The sequence below is a fragment of the Leguminivora glycinivorella genome, chromosome 14 (assembly GCF_023078275.1).
Source record: "Leguminivora glycinivorella isolate SPB_JAAS2020 chromosome 14, LegGlyc_1.1, whole genome shotgun sequence".
Taxonomy (NCBI): Eukaryota; Metazoa; Arthropoda; class Insecta; order Lepidoptera; family Tortricidae; genus Leguminivora; species Leguminivora glycinivorella.
This window is the reverse complement of record NC_062984.1, coordinates 14,116,350-14,133,189: the sequence shown is the minus strand read 5'-3', so window position 1 is coordinate 14,133,189 and position 16,840 is coordinate 14,116,350. Positions and strand designations below refer to the sequence as shown.

Sequence of the window (16,840 nt, the reverse complement as noted above, 5' to 3'; positions counted from 1 at the left end):
CTGCTATCTTTGACCATCTGTTTGACAGCCAGGTTGAGGCACACTCACATGGTGTAGGCGTTGCAGACAGCCAGTAGACCCATAATAAAGCATGGTGGCTACTTTCCTATCATTTTAAAAGTAGTATATATAAATATAAATCTGAAAGTACTTACAGGTTTGCTACTGACAGTCCCATTGGATATAATCTGGCTATCGTCCGGGCAAGCATTGGGGTCGTAATGCCCACTGCTGTTGCTGCTATCTTTGACCATCTGTGTGACAGCCAGGTTGAGGCACACTCGCATGGTGTACGCGTTGCAGACGGCGAGCAGACCCATGATGCCCAAGACGTACCGCTGGGGAATTAGGAACACTAAGCAGAGAAAATCAAAATGTAGTGTTCTTTCGTGAAACGGCGCGGGTTTGGTCAAATTTGGAAGACAAAAGTGAAACTAATAAGGCTTTTTCAGTATAGATAGATGGTGCTTTTTTACGCACTAGTGCGAGAAGTAGTTCATTTCTTGTCAGATCGAAACTTCGGAGGGCCATCTGTACTGAAAAACGTCGTACGATACACGTGCGAAAAGGAAATTCGTAACTCGTGTCGTTTAAGATACTCCCTTCGGTCGTGTTTTAATGTATCGCCACTCGTTTAGAACCTCCTTTTCCGCACTTGTATCGTAATGTACTATTTCACTACGACTCTGATGCAACACGGAAGTTTGTTTACAGAGGCTCACTGTGAAACGCGAATGTTGACATTCCATTAGGCATCTGCCTATATACCGCTCGAAAATGCAAAAGTACACACATACATACATAAGTACATAAACTAACGCGTGTATTCTCAAAAATAGTAGGCAGAATATAATTCAACTGCTTAAGTTTCAGTGCCACTCTTAAGCCGCCTTTACACCTGTAAGTTGGACTTTATGTGACTAATTGATATCTGATTAATCGCCAATAATTAATTAATGTAATACACACGTGCTATTGTGCTTTGCTTAAATGTCAAGCTACCAATTTTCAATTTTTCGCTGTTTTGTAAAATGTTACATGAACGTGTCTTGTGCATGAACAAAAAACAAGGTGCTCATTTGCTAGGCCGCCTTTACGGAAGCGACTCCCAGCTTATCGAAATAAATTGATAAGCTTTGGACTTACGAATCAGTAACTAGGGCGGTAGTTCTTTCTCCTTTTCAACTTTGGTTTCTTGCAACAATGTAAACTTTCAGTAAGTTGAAAATCACAAAACTTTCGTAAGCAAAACTTACGATAAGTTTTTCGTAAATGTAAATGGAACCATAAGTTTCTTACGAAAGATTTACGTAACCTACAAGTGTAAAGGCGGCCTAGCAAATAAGTAACTTGTTTTTGTTCATGCACGAGATGTAACATAACAGCGAAAAATTGCAAATTAGTAGCTTAACTAACATTAAAGCAAAGCACAATAGCACGTGTGTATTACGTTAATTAATTGTTGGCGATTAATCAGATATCAATTAGTCACATACAGTCCTCAAAGGGCACGATAATATTGCCAATAATCAATAACCTACAGGTAAGTACTATCTCGGTCATAGATTGTAGAAACCGCTCGGTAAAGGGTATGTAACGTCATCATATCACCACTTTGCTGGCTAATTTTCATGAAAATATTGAGAGAAACGTGATACCACTATACTGATAAACTGAAGATCGAATGGAGCCAGCTATATCTGTCTCTTTCAATAGTATGCTTAAAACCTTCCGTCTATAATTATGTTTTCTATGTCTATGATGTAGGTAGTGCGAAGCATGCTCTATAATCAATTTGTCAGGGTTTATGGTTTCGAGCGTAATAATATTGCGATACGTGAATGGAAATGTATATCAACGGCTGTTACAGTAGTTGAGAATCTCTTACTGTGTGCATTTAATAACACATCTACTAACGTAAAAGCGAAAATAAAAAGCATACTTCTAAATGTCTAAAATTTGGGAAACAAATTTTGATATTTTTTGGGAGGATAAAGAAATATTCAACATATAAGGTTTTAGCACTTAAATATTTCAATATAACTAATAAGTAATATAACATACATAAATACATACAGACAAAAAGGTAGTTTAGGTAGGTTACTTAGATTATGAACTTACATTTTGTTAGTATCTGTCGCCATGTTGGTATCATTTCAAAATTTATTTCCTCCTAGTAGTAACGTTCCTGAAACAGAAAAAGAATAAAATTAGCAAAATGTTGAATAACACATCTATTTTAGAAATAAACGATGAGCGGGCCTGGCACAGTAGTGTGATATAGCTTATCGCATCGGTGCATCCTTTTCACCTTTTTTATATGTGCAGAATGAACGCACCGACGAGAGAGGTTTTATATAACTAGCGTACTAGGCCCACAGGTTTAATCAAGGGTGAATAGGTATCTTCTGGGCGAGCTCACTCCATCGTAGACCACGTCTTTACCTTTGGCTACTCTATGGCCAAGAGTAAAGTCCATTTAATTTTTTTTTTAAATTGGGTGACCTATAAAAATCATGACTCAATTGGAAGCACGGCATCGGCATAGGGTACGTATCCCTTATACGTTATTCTTTTCTTCTTCTAACTTAAGAGCTGTGCTCTTGTCGGTGGAGCAATCTCCAACTCGTCCGGTCTTCTGCCAACTCCTTCACCTTCTGATACGACACGACCTGAACCTTTTCTTTAATTTGGGTGAAATAGTTTCTCCTGGGTCTTCCTCTTCCCCTCTTTCCTTCTACTTTTAATTCTACGATGTTTTTGAGAAACAGGTCGTGTCGTAGCAGATGTCCAAAGGAATATGGTGCCAATGCCTTATACATAAATATATGTACGTACCTATAGTGTGACTGATTTTTAAATACCAGAATATTTTTATGTACTTACCTATTCAATTCACGACAAGTTTATGTATATACAAACTTCAACATGCATACCAAGATAACATTGGTCGTCACAACTAATTGCACCACTGAGCTCCATTTACAGGCATTGACAATTACAAGTAGTTTAACTAGTTAAGTGTTTTCACCTACTTCAACCGACTTATCAAGAAACATTTTCCTTTCATACCTATAGGTATTGCGATTTCCCCACGAGTTGCTTTCATTGATTATTGGAAAGGTAATTTAGCCATTGTGATAGTGTTCAATAGAGTCTTAATTAAATTGACCCTTGAGTATGTCTTAGATACAGATTTATTTCAATAGATTCCTCATTACAATGACCGAACTAATATTGATTCAACATTCACGATTTTTATACAATTCCAAATGAGACCTAATCGCAAACTTATCAATAAGTTTTAACCAAAAATGGTTTTTAATGTTTTTATCTTATATGGAGTATTCTGCTCTGCGGCGGAGCCACCATAATAATATACAATACACTATGTTAAAGCCGCATAAAAATAATTAATTATAAGTATGGTACAATCATGTAACATACAGTGCGTATATGTATGTATATATAGTCAATTAGCAAACTGTAGCATAGAACACAGCTCTATGATTTAGTCCACGATGCCACTTTAGATCTCTTTATATTTCTTGAACCGTTTTGACTAACAGCCGGCTTAACCGAATGGCACTCGTCGACGCCAGACGCTGACAAAAATGCAGTCTGGCTCTGTCGCGCCAATACAAAAGAGCGATAGAGATAGATAGCTACGAAAAAGATAATACGTGAGTGTTTCGTACCGCAGCGCCTCAGTATCATTAATTCATTATTGACTCGTAAGTGATCTGTGGCTGTAGTAGAAGGCTAATAAAGCACATCGGGTACGTCGTCGCCTTGTGCTCGGGCACTAATTACACACTATTGATTGTATGGAGCAAGTGTGTGTGTGCTGTGTTTAAGAGGAAAATTGATAGCTAACTGTTCCCACAGAATCATGGAAGCGCTGTTGGCCTAGCCGGTAAGAGCATGCAACTTTCTATCTGAAGGTCCCGGCTCGAACCAATAATTTATCGGAATTTTCGTGCGAAATATCATTTGATATTTGTCAGACATTATTCGGTGAGGGAAAACATCGTAAATAAACCGGACTTATCCCAATCAGGCCTAGTCACCCTTAGGGTGGAAGGTCGAATGTCAGCCGCTTTCGTAAAACTATACTGCCTACGCCAAATATATTATATTAGTTGCCAAAGCGGACCCCAGTTGATAACAAAAATAAATGTTCTTACCGGGATTCGATATCAGGACAGTCAGGACCATAGACTTAGCAGGCAGCAGGATCACTGTTCTGCGCACTAGGTCAGACCGGTCGTCAAGGTCTTGCAGTTTGCTTGCTTATGCAGATTGCTTAACGCATGAGAGGATGTGAGATGAAGCATGACGCGACGAATCATAAGTTTTATACCGCCTCCGTAGTAAACGGCGTAATGCTCGCCTAATGGTCTGTCGATGTTGAAGTTTATGAGCGCTTTCAAAACCAGTGGTGACTCATCTACAGATGCCCTATGTGCGTAGCCGATTGCACAAACGTTCACGAAACGCTCACGATAATATCCCTTTCTTAGCTATCTATCTCTATCGCTCTTGCGTGGCGCGACAGAGCCAAACTACATTTCTGCGGCGTTTCGGTGGCGTTTCGCGTGGCAGAGATGCTATTCGGCTACGGGGCCTGGAGTGGTTTTGGTCGAATTCGGCATAACATTTGTACATTTTGAGTCACGTTTATTACTTAAGGGGCTCCACACGGTTTTCATCGCTTTTTAACAAGTTTTGAGTTCTTAAATTTGCACTACAGATAGAATTATAATACCAACGGCCATCGGTTCTTCAATCTTTTATTTCTATTCGTAAGAGCCATATTTGAAAAAAAAATCATCACAATATGTTTTTTTTAATGAATTTTTTAAACATGGAAAAAACACTTTTATCAAATTTGATTTTACTGAAGGGTGTTACATACATGGTATCGACATGTTTGTTGTATTTACCTTTGACTTTTCTAAAAATTCAATAGAGATTTTAATTTTAAATTAATAAAAACAAAAGTTATTTATGAACAAAAAACCAGTTTTTGACCCTAAAATTGTTAAACTTTGATGCCAAATATCACAGAAACAATGAGCTATGAAGAAATCATGAGATACTACTTTGTTTAAAGTGCTGTTAATATGATAGGCTTTAGAAACTATCATAATATCAATGGATTCAAATCGAAGGTCATTGGCGCAGGGAACGCCCTATGAAATTTATGAAAACTGTTCGCTAACAGAGCATAATTTGCTAAGTCATTTTTATATAAATATTTTTATCTTTTAACTAAGCTGTAACTTAATAGTGGTAATCAGGCAATTAATAATAATAATATATCCTGAAGGACGGTACGGTCGACATTTGTCGGGCATGCCGCCGTCCCGGAGAGTCACTCAGGCATATCAATTCCGGTTGTTCTCATCTTGCTAACGGCGAGTACCTGCACAGACATAATCTCGTAGCCAGGATTATTCACCAGCAACTTGCTCTTCGGTTTCTTTTTGTACCTTTATCTTACAATAGTTCTACAGTGTTCTACAAAATCCAACTTTTTGAGAAATATCTTGAGAATTGATTTTTTTAACTTTGCAAGCTCTCCACCATAACAGAAATATGGATTTCTACATTCACGTTCATATTGTGTAAAGATATTGTCCACAACTCTATTTTTGCTAGAAATCCGTTAACTTTATCTGCTGTAATTATGTTTTCGTCAAAGATATCGCGGCAAGATACTCGTTTGCTACTTTCAATAGCCAAACATAATCAGAAAATAAATCTGCAAATTCAGTTTAGTTATACTTGATATAGCTAATACCAACGACCGGTCTGGCGCAGTCGGTAGTGACCCTGCCTGCTACGCCACGGTCCCGGGTTCGAATCCCGGTAAGGGCATTTATTTGTGTGATGAGCACAGATATTTGTTCCTGAGTCATGGATGTTTTATATGTATATTAGTATTTGTATATTATATATATCGTTGTCTGAGTACCCACAACACAAGCCTTCTTGAGCTTACCGTGGGGCTCAGTCAATCTGTGTAAGACTGTCCTATAATATTTATTTATTTATTTATTTATTTATTTATTTAATATTTAGCAAAGAAAGAGCTATGGGGGTCGCGAAAAAATTAAGGTGTCATAAAGGGCCGTGAGACCATAAAGTTTGAAAACCACTGTTCTACACTAACCGGGGCTTGTCCTTGGGTGCATTACTATAATGCGGACAGGGATAATCGCTGGTTTGTGTCACATTACATTTAGATTAAACTGTTCTAAAGGGCCTCTGCGCTGTTGGCTTCGGCCCCACGTATGCCTTACAAAGGTCCGGGACCCCATGGTCCCGAGATATGTAAAGAACAAACATAATAATAATAATATAATTCGTGGCATTTATATGAAATTAATGAATAATATATAGTAAGAGTAATAAATATACAATCTTAATGTATACATAAGAATAATATACTTATTTCTGTATAAATAATAATTATTGATTACTATCCATTCAAACACATGCAGTAAACAATCATATGTAATATAAAATTAATTAAAAATCTGGCTTTATTTTAAAATATCCTATACCTATATCATTGAACTACTATGTACTACGTACTAGAAATGACAACTCGAACATATTCTGTGCGCCGACCGGCAGCGGCGGCAGCGCGAGGCGCATGCGCGTGAAGCGAACCGTGTCATAGAGTAAGACTTGACCACCTAGACGCGACACTTTTAGTGTAGACCTTTGTTTTATACTTTGTGTGTTATACTAAGTAGTTCACTTTTAGCACTATTATACATTGTGTTATATTTAATTTCTACTCAGTGAAATAAAAATAAGTAATTGTTTTTTTCATAAATTTTAATTTCCTTTGAATAAAATTAGTTTTATAAGTTTCTGTCGCTCAGAATAATAATCGCGCCATTCACCTTGTTTTACCTCCCTTAAACACCGGTTGCATTAAATACTATTTCAGTTTTGGTGTCACTATTTTTCGTCAATAATGAGAATTATAATTCAGAAATAATTCAAAATCATGCTTATTGTATAATATTACCGACTAAAATTCGTATTAGAACCGTGTAATATTCAAAACTATAAATTGAAATAAATATTTTTATATTATATATTGAAAACAGAATATGATCACAATTATTATACCTTATTACCTACATGTCATGTCTGCGCGATTCATCTATGATTCCAGTTGTCAAAATGGCGGCCATAGCATCGCGTTTAAGGAGCCCGTCCCTTCATTATAATAATTACTTAAATTAAGTTAGATCAAAATAGCTTGTCTACTAACCGATGAAATGTGACACCGTCACTTTTATTAGATTTTCTCGTATGGCTTCAACAGTATTTTATAGCACAGGAAGGCATTTTTTCATTTTATTTGTGTGCAGTCAGAGACAACCTCCTCCCACCACGCGCAGAGACTGACTGAGGCAACATAAGTCCACTGGACTTATGTTCGTGGCGCAAACTTTTTGTTCGCCGTGTCCTCTCTAGTACATTATACCTCAATGACCTATATACCTTTTTTTCTACCCTCATAGCTATTTTGTAAGTCAACCAATCATTTTAAGACTATTTGTTAGTAATTCAAAATAAAAACAAACTGTTTGCTTTCAAGCTGCGATTGGCAACGATAAACAGGAAACTATTTAAGAAAAATGGAAAACAATAATTTCCTAATAATAAATTACAATGTTATAGACCAACACTATCATTTATAAATAAATTATCCTAGACTAAGGAGTGACTAATAGTCAGTAAATCTTAATGGTTGTAACATACTTAGTGTGATTTTTCACGGTTGATCGGGTAATACCCGTGTCCCTCACTTGCTTTTCATTTCAGTTTAAGTACTCATAAACACGTTTTGTAACTTCCATAGTAATCACAAAACAGTAATTTTAGCGGCAACCCACACTCAGGCGACGCATGTCTTAAGACATGTCGTTCCGCGTCTTAAGACATGCGTCGCATGTGTGTGGATAGTCCCATAGGATTACTGTTTTGTTATTATTTTTTTATAAGTAACTATACGTAAGTTAGTCAAACAGATTTACACAGTCTTATAAAAGCTAATCTGGCCCGCACGCTGTTTTTCTTATTTGAGTCTCAAGAACTGGAAAAAATCTCCCAAGAATGTTGATTAACTATCTTTAGATTTCTTTAAGTTTTATCTTGACCACAAGAGAGACAAAAAGCAATTAATCTTGCTGATTCGTGTGACCCATGAAATGCAGAGCCCTACTGTTTATTTTATTTGAAAAAGGTACAGTGAGCTGCATAAGTCCATTCAAAACTTCAAAACTTGGCGCGATGAAAATAATTCCTTACTAAAAGACAGCGGCGTATCGAAACGCTGACGATACCTCGCATATTTGAATAAAATGTACTATCAGCTTCAAAAGTCCATGGCGAATTTTTCAATGAATTCATTCATAATTTCTCCATGCACTTTTGCAACTGGTAGTACACTAGGTACTTACTGTTCAGGTATCAAAAATAAAGACTTGGCTTAAAGGTCTTAGATACCAGGCCATAAAATTACAAAAAAAAAAAAAACTGTTCAGGTAGATCCTGTAAAAGTATAAACAGCTATCAGTCGCATACTCTGAGTGTATTATCAGTGGAAAGTCAACACGATTAAGATATTAATATTTAATTGTGCCAACGCAACAGCATAGTACTCATGGAATCCTGGTGTTAAACAATTAGTAATTAACACGATTTTATTGTGAATCATGAAGTCATGTAAAACATCTCAACAATCATCAATCATCAACAAAAAATTACCTCGGGTATCAACGGATCACTTATGCCCTTGTTGTACAATCTACTATTAAACGATAACGATCAGCCTGAAGCAGCTCGATTTTAGATTTATGTAAGAGACAGCGGGACAGATATTGACTGGAGGGAGACATGCAAACATGATAAAACATGGAAAAAATGGACCAGTTGCCCCCCAGTCGAAATTTGCCCCGCTGTACCTTATCAGACAAATCAAAAGACTTAAAAGTGATTTTTTGTGCTGTCAATGTCAATATCGCTGCCTATAAAACTTGTCCTGAGTCTACCACCAGAATCATGACTTGTGTTCTACTACGAGTACAATAAAAATATATACAAGAATAAACAGATGAAGAGAAAATATATACAAGAATATACAGATGTACTACTCTGTATATACGACTAACTTGAAACATAAAACATATTTCACGGTATTATACTCAAAGAAAGAAAAACTTACCTAGGTATAATATACGATCAGTAAGTACCTAACATAGGTTCAGCAGCCTAGCCGTTGATAATTGTATTTTGTATTGAAATGTATTTAATTATTTAGTCAGCAGTGACGGTCATTGTCAAGCTCCAGTTGAGGTCGTTAGCTATTCAACTGGAACGAATACTTTGCTCTGCTATGCCATGCAAAACGGCAAAAACTTCTTATTGAGTTAAGTTTTTTAGTGAGCAGAAGGTGGGAATAAAAACGGTTTGATAATAAATCCATACTAATATTGTAAATGGGAAAGTGTGTGTGTCTGTTTGTTTGTCCGTCTGTCACGGCAAAACGGAGCGATGAATTGACATGATTTTTTAATCGGAGATAGTTCAAGGTATGAAAAGTGACATAGGCTGCTTTCTGTCTCTTTCTAACCCGAACGAACCGCGGGCAAGAGCAAGTAACTAATAAATAGGTAAGGACAACCGTGATATTTGCATCTGGAGTGTTAAAATCCATCTTTCTATGAAGATTCCTTGTAAGCAACATTTTAGGACTAAATACATATTTAATATACTATCCCAGAAGTTCCAATTTTGAACGTATACCATGGTTCTAAAAAATTACATAAAGAAAATATTTTCAAAATCGTTTAGTCCACCAGAAGCACATACCCCGGTTGACTAATTAATTATTTGATTTATATTATATAATTGGATAACAAAAAACACGTTATAGAAAAAGGTTAATTAGGGTTTAAATACTTACATTCTTCAATAGGTACTTACAATTCTAATTGCGACGCAAAATATGAAATTGAAAGTATCTTAATTTTTCACTTAACGAGTTTAGCCTAGCTAATATTCTAGATTCAATAAAGGACTTGACATAAAAAAACACGTTTCTGAGTCGTTAAGCTAAACAGATTTCCATGAATAGGTATAATTTTTGTTACTAATTTCCTACCTAGAACCAAAGGTTAGAATAATTAATTTGACACTATAATATTACATACTTAATATATTTTAATTTATCGTACTACATTTTCAGCAGTATTATTATCAGTAATATCATATATTTGTCGCTAATTTTTCGCTATTGTGTGAATTTTATACAGTCAATATTGAGTTCCGTTCATTCATTTTTCACAGTAATTCAGCTATTGTTTTCATTTACATATATTATTATTTAAAATACTAACCAAGACGAATTCCATTATCAGCAACAGGATATATTTCGAATTCAGTACTGTAGAACGGGGGTGGCGGGGCGCGAAGTGAAGAGAAAGCCGAGCGGTACTAGCAACAAGTTTAATACAACTAAGGACCTATAGTCTAGAATTTAGGAACACTACCTGGACCTAGGTGACCTAACCAGGGTAGGTGCACTAGGGAACAGGTAAGGTTTATTAGCTCTCAGACACCTAAGCGCTTAAACACGGTTAAGGCACCAGGCGTGCATCGAACTATTCCCTGCCGCGAAAGTTCAACGATTCCCGGCCGAGGCCGGAGGGTCATGTTTCTACGTTGACCAAACGTTAGCGTGTTCTATTTTTTCCACTGGCGCCATCTATTGGTGCACCGCGGAAACACTAAGGAAACATGCAAGGCGCAGATGCGTCGGCGCGTCGGCTGCGCTGCACCCAACGCTGTGTACGTAGTTCGATACTATTAGCGACAGATGGTGTTGTGTGGTGCTACAACTCTCCCCCTATGTCCACGCAGGCGTCCCGACAAGTAGGACATAAATCAGTAGAGTCTGTGTGTAGGCTGGAACATGATCTGCCACACAGTTTGGTTACTGCAGGCGTAGCTTTCTTGGGAAGCGTTGTTACAGTAGCATCTTATACATTTAACCTAAAGAGAATCAGTCTTCAATGAAGGTAGAGGCGGTCATCCTATTTCCTTCTCAACAGCCGTCCTACGCTGTGACGTCAAGCGATGAGAATGTTGTCGATGGGAACAGTGCATCATCGAGACCCTCCAAATCACATTCTGCATCGTAATCCTGTAGCGAGACTCTTGCGTCTTCATAGAGAGCTTCCAGGATGGGAGAGTAATTCGCCGGGTACTCCGGTCGAGGCCTAGGTTTTTTCTTAGGAGGAGAAGGAGCGTCAATCTTAATCAGTGGTCCGTATGAGCGGCACGTGTTGCTCCCTTCCGGTAGAGATGGTGACTGAAGAAGCTCAGGAGTCATGACAGCCAGGGTGGTCTTACTGTCGTAATTGACGAAACTTTCCGGGTAAAGTTCAAATACCTGAGTAGGATCATCAAGGAAGTTCCAAGTGCTCTGTGCTAAGCTGATATCAATGCGTGCATCTTGAATGAATCCCACCCCTAGTAAAGTTTTGTTCCGACGTGACTCGGGGAAAACTAGGAGAGTTGTGACAACCGTGCGATCATTGATTTTGACAGGCACCTGGGTAACCAATACCATCTGGCGCTTTGACTCGCCGTCAGCGAGCGTTATTCCGACCTCATACTCCTTGAACGGGAATCCTTTTTTCTTCAGCTCACAGTACAGTGAATACGACGCAACGCTAGACTTCGCACAGGTGTCCAGGAACACTGCACCAGTTATTCCAGCAATTTCAACAAATATAACCGGACGATCCCTGGCGTCGATAACAGCATCTACCGAACAAAACCCGATGTCCGGCTGAGGTTTCTGGCTCTTGTTTGCGTGACACGTTGGGCAGTTGGTCCTCACAACTCCAGGGGCCCCGCAGCCATAACATTTAAACCTCGGAGCAGAAAGTGACGGAGCTTGAGTCACTGCCGCTGAAGTAGAGGTTTCAGTACCGTTACCCTCTTTCAATTCGTTGGCTCGTTGGAGCTTCCTGCAGTTTTCAACTGAGTGCCCAAAATTACGGCAGTACCTACATTTAGTCTTCTTTATGTCAGGTTTCGTGGTGGTTGCGATGTCAACTGGTGGCTCTACTACAGTCTGGACAGCGCCGGCGTCCTTTTCCTTTAGTACGAGCTCGGCCGCTTTCGCTGCCTTGGATAAGTCCTTGAAATCTTTTATGTCTGCGCGCGGAACCTTATCTCGTATGTCTAAGCGCAGCAAGCCGTATATTAGGTCAAGTTGCTGTGTCTCACTGTGACCTGGACTAGGGAGCTGGGAAAACAGCATCCTCTTACGTCTAACAAAATCATCAGTAGTCGTTCCCTTAGCTTGCTTTTCCTGCGTTATATCCAAATATATTTGGTAGGGCTCGCGAGCAGGCGCAAAGTACTCTCGCAGACGAGTTTCAAAATCAGACCACGTAGTTACCTCATTTTTCACTCCTAACCACCAAACTCCAGCTTCACCTTTGAGTAGAAGAGGTAATTCGCTCAAAGCTGTCACGTCGCCTAGGTCTGCGGAGCGTTTGAAAATATTTATTGCAGAGAGAAACGCTTCCACAACCTCGGCATTCTTTTCACCACTATATGCGTACTTGCAATAGATGAACGACCCCCTGTTTGGTTGTGGTGCAACAGGCATCCTCTCTAATAGTTGCGCAAATTGCTCGGGCGATAGCATCTTGGGGGGTGTTCTCTTGAAACTTGTAACACGACCGGCACGAGTAACCACAAAAGTTGGACTCTTCAATTTCGCAGATCCGCCTCTTCCGCTCATTAAATAGGTCGTCTTGCGTAGCGTAGCTTGTGATGCGACGGTAACAACACGAAGGTCGTAGCACGCCAATGACGTCACAGGCTCCGTAGCACGATGTCGTAGCAAATCCCGTAGCACCACGATGACGTCACGCAGACTAGCCCCACGTTGGGCGCCACTGTAGAACGGGGGTGGCGGGGCGCGAAGTGAAGAGAAAGCCGAGCGGTACTAGCAACAAGTTTAATACAACTAAGGACCTATAGTCTAGAATTTAGGAACACTACCTGGACCTAGGTGACCTAACCAGGGTAGGTGCACTAGGGAACAGGTAAGGTTTATTAGCTCTCAGACACCTAAGCGCTTAAACACGGTTAAGGCACCAGGCGTGCATCGAACTATTCCCTGCCGCGAAAGTTCAACGATTCCCGGCCGAGGCCGGAGGGTCATGTTTCTACGTTGACCAAACGTTAGCGTGTTCTATTTTTTCCACTGGCGCCATCTATTGGTGCACCGCGGAAACACTAAGGAAACATGCAAAGCGCAGATGCGTCGGCGCGTCGGCTGCGCTGCACCCAACGCTGTGTACGTAGTTCGATACTATTAGCGACAGATGGTGTTGTGTGGTGCTACAGTACCCATTTTTTATGTAAATTATGTCGCATTTTTTCTTGTCTAAAAAGGCGAATGTCGCAAACTGCGTCCAAAATCCAACTTCAAGTAAAAAAAAATGTTTTTTTTTACCACCATAAAGACATTTTTATATAATCCGTACTAATATTATAAATTTATGGGAAAGTGTGTGTGTCTGTTTGTTTGTCCGTCTTTCACGGCAAAACGGAGCGACGAATTGACGTGATTTTTTAAGGGGAGATATTTGAAGGGATGGAGAGTGACATAGGCTACTTTTTGTCTCTTTCTAACGCTAGCGAAGCCGCGGGCAAAAGCTAGTTTACTATAAAACCCATTTGCTTTTAATACAAACCCATCATTTTTATGCGATAATAATACGTCATATTGTAATACGTACCCACTTTTCTAACATTATTAGGCCACGTAACATCATAAATTATAAATCCATGTTTAAATATAGATTTTCGTATCATATCACATATCACCTATTCCTGAGAAAGCTCGTAAAGTAAAAGTAAAGTTTAATCAAAGAGAATCAAGTCTGATAAAGAATGACTGTCAAATTAAAATGTGTAGTCATAGTGCATATACTGTCAAATTTCGACTTGAACCTCAGTTTTGACAGTTTGAGTAATTTGACCAATATCGTTTACCTACCTGACATGTAATTACTGATTAATATTATCGACATCTATCCAAGACCAAAGATGTGGATGTGGCGGTTTTTCTTTAAAGCAAAATAAATAAACATTAATATCCTCTGTATAAAGTACCTACTCAAGGTTTTAGGAAATTATCTAAACTTTTTTTTTATAAGCTCCCACAAACTCTCAAAAGAGCATTGTAAATATAGAGGTAGAACCGTACAGGAACTGGCAAGGATAATGTAATTAATTTGTTCTTATTTGGCTACTTAACTCTTTTGAAATGATATAATGTAATTAATTATTAAACACGGAAATAAAAATAAATACGCTCACATCCGTGCAATATTGACTTCAGTATTTTATTTACAGCACTACGAGTACTTATTTAAAAAATATGTTTTCGTAATATAAAGATGTACGTAATGTAAATATATAGATGTGATGTTTCAGTATAATTATAATTAATATAGTGTTAAAATTACTAACCCCTCGTATGCGGCCTGCCAGTTTTGGTAATTGAAATAGTGACCTTGACATTTAAAGCAATAGATTAAAATTCCCACGCACGGATCCGTGTCTAAGCATATGAGGGGTTAACTATGCAGCTCATTCACCTAGTCGGTCAAATTAATGACGTTTTCAATCATTATTTACCACATTGTCAACTGTCGATAAGGTCGATTTCATATTGAGGCAATTACGGAAGTAGCGCCTTATTCACAACCGACAATAATATATGGTGGATGTGGTAAAAGATTAACACACGGACATGTATCATAAGATCCCTGTGGTTTAATCCTTCGTATCGCTCCTAATACGACGTTGCAAAAATCATCCGTCAAGATTGCAGTGGCCAATGATGATGATGGTGATGATTAAATGTCTAAGGACTGATCAGTTCGAATGAAATTTAAATCCATTGTCGCATTTAAATAAATCAGTAGGCCCAGCACATGATTGCCGCGAGAGTATGTCGCCGCGAGAGAGACTACCCGTCCTTATGTCATTAATACAGTTAGAAGAAGACGTGTCATCTATCTCGCGGCGACATACTCTCGCGGCAATCATGTGCTAGACCTACAGTTAGTTTATAAGTAAAAAAAAAAAAAGTAAATAAACAATCTCGATACAATTTGATACACTTGACCTACTTTACAAATTATCCGCTAAGTAGTAAGTGTAAATTAATGATATAGTAGAAATTATATTTTAAAATGGTTACATATATATATAGTTCTGATTTACTAAACGTATCATTCATAAAAAGACACATGCACTTCAGCTGAGGTTCAAGTTTCCGTACACACACGTACGTATAAAGGACGGTCTTCGACATGCTTAAACTGCCACTTGATTTTTCCCATTAAAATATCTAAAATTGTCGTATAGGTACAATCACCAGTCATAATTAGACGTTTGCAATCCACAGTTAGGTGAAAAGAATGTGACAACCAAACCAAAATATTATAAACCGACGACCAATATGTGATAATATCGACTGTTGACTTTAAAATTGTGCGAAAATTGTCAGTTAAGCATATCGAATCAAGCCAAAGTAAACGTATGTTTTTTTTTATAAATTCAGATATTAAACGTAATAGTAATATAATTATGCACCTCGTACCTTGCTACGCGTTTCTTCGTAGTGTATTAATATTGTTTACATTTTTAACGTATTAATGCGGTTTTAAACCCTATTACTAAAAAACAATCAAACATCAATTAAAAAAGTAAATCAAACAATTACTTACTTATCTTCTCAGAAAAATCCCAGCGTACGAACGATTAACTTTTTCATTCGATGTATATTTTTCTTATACCACTTTTAAGGCTTCGACGTACTAGTAAGCGAGTGACAATGAAGTCGGGGAGAACTCGACTGACGCAGTTTTGCCGCGCACGCGCAGCTCGCTCGCGTATTGACCGCGAACGATCGTCTGACGACAATCAGAACACAATTTGATCTCTGATAAACCCACTTTTTACAACAATAAGGCTCCCATTACACTGGTTTTCTCACATGCAAGTGTAACAGTGTAAGGCTTACGCGCCGTGTCTAACAAAGATCACACTTCAACACGTGAGGACGATTATACCTATGTTTACATAACCTTTAAGAGGCTTTAAGATTGAAGTTTATTTTCAAAGATAAAGTTAGTATTAATAAATTAAAAGATAAAAGAGGCGCTTAGAAATTAACCGTCGCAATTTCAACTGTCGACAAACACACCAGTATGCGTAGCCGAATGCGGAAACGCTCACGAAACGCTCACGATAATATCTCTTTCGTAGCTATCTATCTCTATCGCTCTTATGTATTTACGCAACAGAGCCAGCAGACTACCTTTCTGCGGCGTTTCGATTTCGTTTCGCGTCGCAGAAATGCCATTCGGCTACGGGGCCTGTTTACGATTTGTTACGATTATTGCGCATAAATGAGGCACTGTTTCGCAAATAATGTTAACCTTTATAAAGCTGCTGAAGCACTGATAGTAATCTAAATATATAATTCATACCTACATACAGCAGCATAAACGAAGAATAATGTCCAAATTTTCATAGAGATCAGTAGGTAGCTAGGGACGGGAGTTACACTCGTGATCAGTGTATTACGTACACTGTACACACATGTTGTAGCCACTTTACATGCTGTAATTACCAGTGATATTGTTGACTTATTTTATCTATAGCACTTTCAAATCGGCTTATGTTATTTACACGTTCTGTGACA

The 16,840-nt window shown here is 38.3% G+C and overlaps 1 protein-coding gene across 2 annotated transcripts in view; it reads right to left on the bottom strand.

Annotated features, from left to right (window-relative positions):
• Positions 1-16,015, bottom strand: part of LOC125233111 (putative inorganic phosphate cotransporter) — a 31,839-nt gene extending 15,824 nt beyond the window's left edge. Inside the window, exons 1-3 of one of the 2 annotated variants that reach the window (XM_048138976.1) lie at positions 15,861-16,015; positions 2,122-2,188; positions 156-355 (exon numbers count right to left, since the gene is read on the bottom strand). In XM_048138976.1, coding sequence (XP_047994933.1) covers positions 156-355; positions 2,122-2,155 — 234 coding nt within the window. In that variant the 5' untranslated portion in view covers positions 2,156-2,188; positions 15,861-16,015. The remainder of the gene's footprint in view (positions 1-155; positions 356-2,121; positions 2,189-15,860) is intronic. The other variant, XM_048138977.1, reaches the window with a different exon arrangement.
• Positions 16,016-16,840: the final 825 nt, after the last annotated feature.